Source organism: Centroberyx affinis, unplaced genomic scaffold, assembly GCF_046629955.1.
Source record: "Centroberyx affinis isolate AG114_WGS23_722 - 3 ecotype Tasmania unplaced genomic scaffold, CSIRO-AGI_Caff_v1 ptg003181l_1, whole genome shotgun sequence".
NCBI classification, from domain to species: Eukaryota; Metazoa; Chordata; class Actinopteri; order Beryciformes; family Berycidae; genus Centroberyx; species Centroberyx affinis.
This window is the reverse complement of record NW_027281227.1, coordinates 57,501-59,515: the sequence shown is the minus strand read 5'-3', so window position 1 is coordinate 59,515 and position 2,015 is coordinate 57,501. Positions and strand designations below refer to the sequence as shown.

Genomic DNA, 2,015 nt, shown 5'->3' with positions numbered 1-2,015 from the left:
ATCACTATGTGTACTGTCTGTTGTTGTTAGGTGCTGACATGCTGTTTTTATCTCTGTGTGTGTGTGTGTGTGTGTGTGTGTGTGTGTGTGTGTGTGTGTGTGTGTGTGTGTGTGTGTGTGTGTGTGTGTGTGTGTGTGTGTGTGTGTGTGTGTGTGTGTGTGTGTGTGTGTGTGTGTGTGTGTGTGTGTGTGTGTGTGTGTCCAGTGTCAGTGTCCAAGCCCAGAGTGAGCCAGCCAGGAGAGCTGAGGAGAGAATATGAAGACCAGATCAGCAAAGTAAGCTCAGCCAACAGCTTTAATGTTTTTTTTTTCAAACTCCCATTTTATCATTTACATTTTTGGGATTTGTTGGTTTTATTTTTTCCGGGATTTCAGGTTTTATATATTGATAAAAAGATTTTTATGGAGTGTAAACCCAGGCCGAAAAATATTCCATCCATTAGAAGCAGTGGCGGCAGCGTTGGACTGTTGTTTTAAATGGATAGTGTTGGATGAAGAGGAGCACATTCACTCAATGGATAGTGTTGGATGAAGAGGAGCACATTCACTCAATGGATAGTGTTGGATGAAGAGGAGCACATTCACTCAATGGATAGTGTTAGATGAAGAGGAGCACATTCACTCAGTGGATAGTGTTGGATGAAGAGGAGCACATTCACTCAATGGATAGTGTTGGATGAAGAGGAGCACATTCACTCAATGGATAGTGTTGGATGAAGAGGAGCACATTCACTCAATGGATAGTGTTAGATGAAGAGGAGCACATTCACTCAGTGGATAGTGTTGGATGAAGAGGAGCACATTCACTCAGACGTTATGCAGAAAACCTCCAGCACATGTGATAAGTGACAGCGGCTGATGGACAAAATGGATTCACACTTATTCTGCATTAACATTGATAGAAGTTTCCTTCTGGAAAACACAGTTCACAGCTTTCAGGTCGATACTGCAGAAAACACTGATCTGTTGATGGTGCTACTTGGGAACTCAAATGGAGTATTTTCCTCATGTCATTTTGTGATCACAGCCCGGGTTTCCGTTGTTCGGTAATTACCGTTTTTTTACCGGGAAAATCTGTTGAAGTCCGAGATATTTAAATCTCTCCGGTCGTAATGTCCGGTGAAAATAATTCCCTCTAAGCTCAATTACTGGAACGTTGTGCTCCTTGTTTTACTGAGACTGAGTTACAGCAACAGGTTGAGGTCTGCTCCCAGTCTGTCTCCAGACCTGCTCCAGACGAGGAGCTTTAAGTCTCCTTCAGTAAAGTAATAAGTCTGTCCTCCTCACGTCTGTCCTCCTCACGTCTGTCTTCACGTCTGTCCTCCTCACGTCTGTCCTCCTCACGTCTGTCTTCACGTCTGTCCTCCTCACGTCTGTCCTCCTCACGTCTGTCTTCACGTCTGTCCTCCTCACGTCTGTCCTCCTCACGTCTGTCTTCACGTCTGTCCTCACGTCTGTCCTCACGTCTGTCCTCCTCACGTCTGTCCTCACGTCTGTCCTCCTCACGTCTGTCCTCACGTCTGTCCTCCTCACGTCTGTCTTCACGTCTGTCCTCCTCACGTCTGTCTTCATGTCTGTCCTCCTCACGTCTGGCCTCCTCACGTCTGTCCTCCTCACGTCTGTCTTCACGTCTGTCTTCACGTCTGTCCTCCTCATGTCTGTCTTCATGTCTGTCCTCCTCACGTCTGTCCTCCTCACGTCTGTCCTCCTCACATCTGTCCTCCTCACGTCTGTCCTCCTCACGCCTGTCCTCCTCCTGTCTGTCCTCACGCCTGTCCTCACGTCTGTCCTCCTCTTGTCTGTCCTCCTCACGCCTGTCCTCCTCACGTCTGTCCTCCTCACGCCTGTCCTCACGTCTGTCTTCACGCCTGTCCTCCTCACGCCTGTCCTCACGTCTGTCTTCACGTCTGTCTTCACGCCTGTCCCCCTGTCTGTCCTCCTGTCAGTTGGCGGAGGAGAAGCGGGCTCTGGAGGAGGCGGAGCACAGAGCCAGTGAGGAGTACATCCAGAGGCTG

At 48.6% G+C, this 2,015-nt stretch overlaps 1 protein-coding gene across 1 annotated transcript in view; it reads left to right on the top strand.

Annotated features, from left to right (window-relative positions):
- Positions 1-205: 205 nt before the first annotated feature.
- The window catches only part of rnf168 (ring finger protein 168), a gene marked incomplete at its 5' end in the record, with an annotated part of 4,742 nt that continues 2,932 nt past the window's right edge, over positions 206-2,015 (top strand). The window contains 2 exons of the mRNA XM_071538007.1: positions 206-276; positions 1,947-2,015. The exon at positions 1,947-2,015 is cut by the window's right edge and continues 105 nt beyond it. Coding sequence (XP_071394108.1) covers positions 206-276; positions 1,947-2,015 — 140 coding nt within the window. The remainder of the gene's footprint in view (positions 277-1,946) is intronic.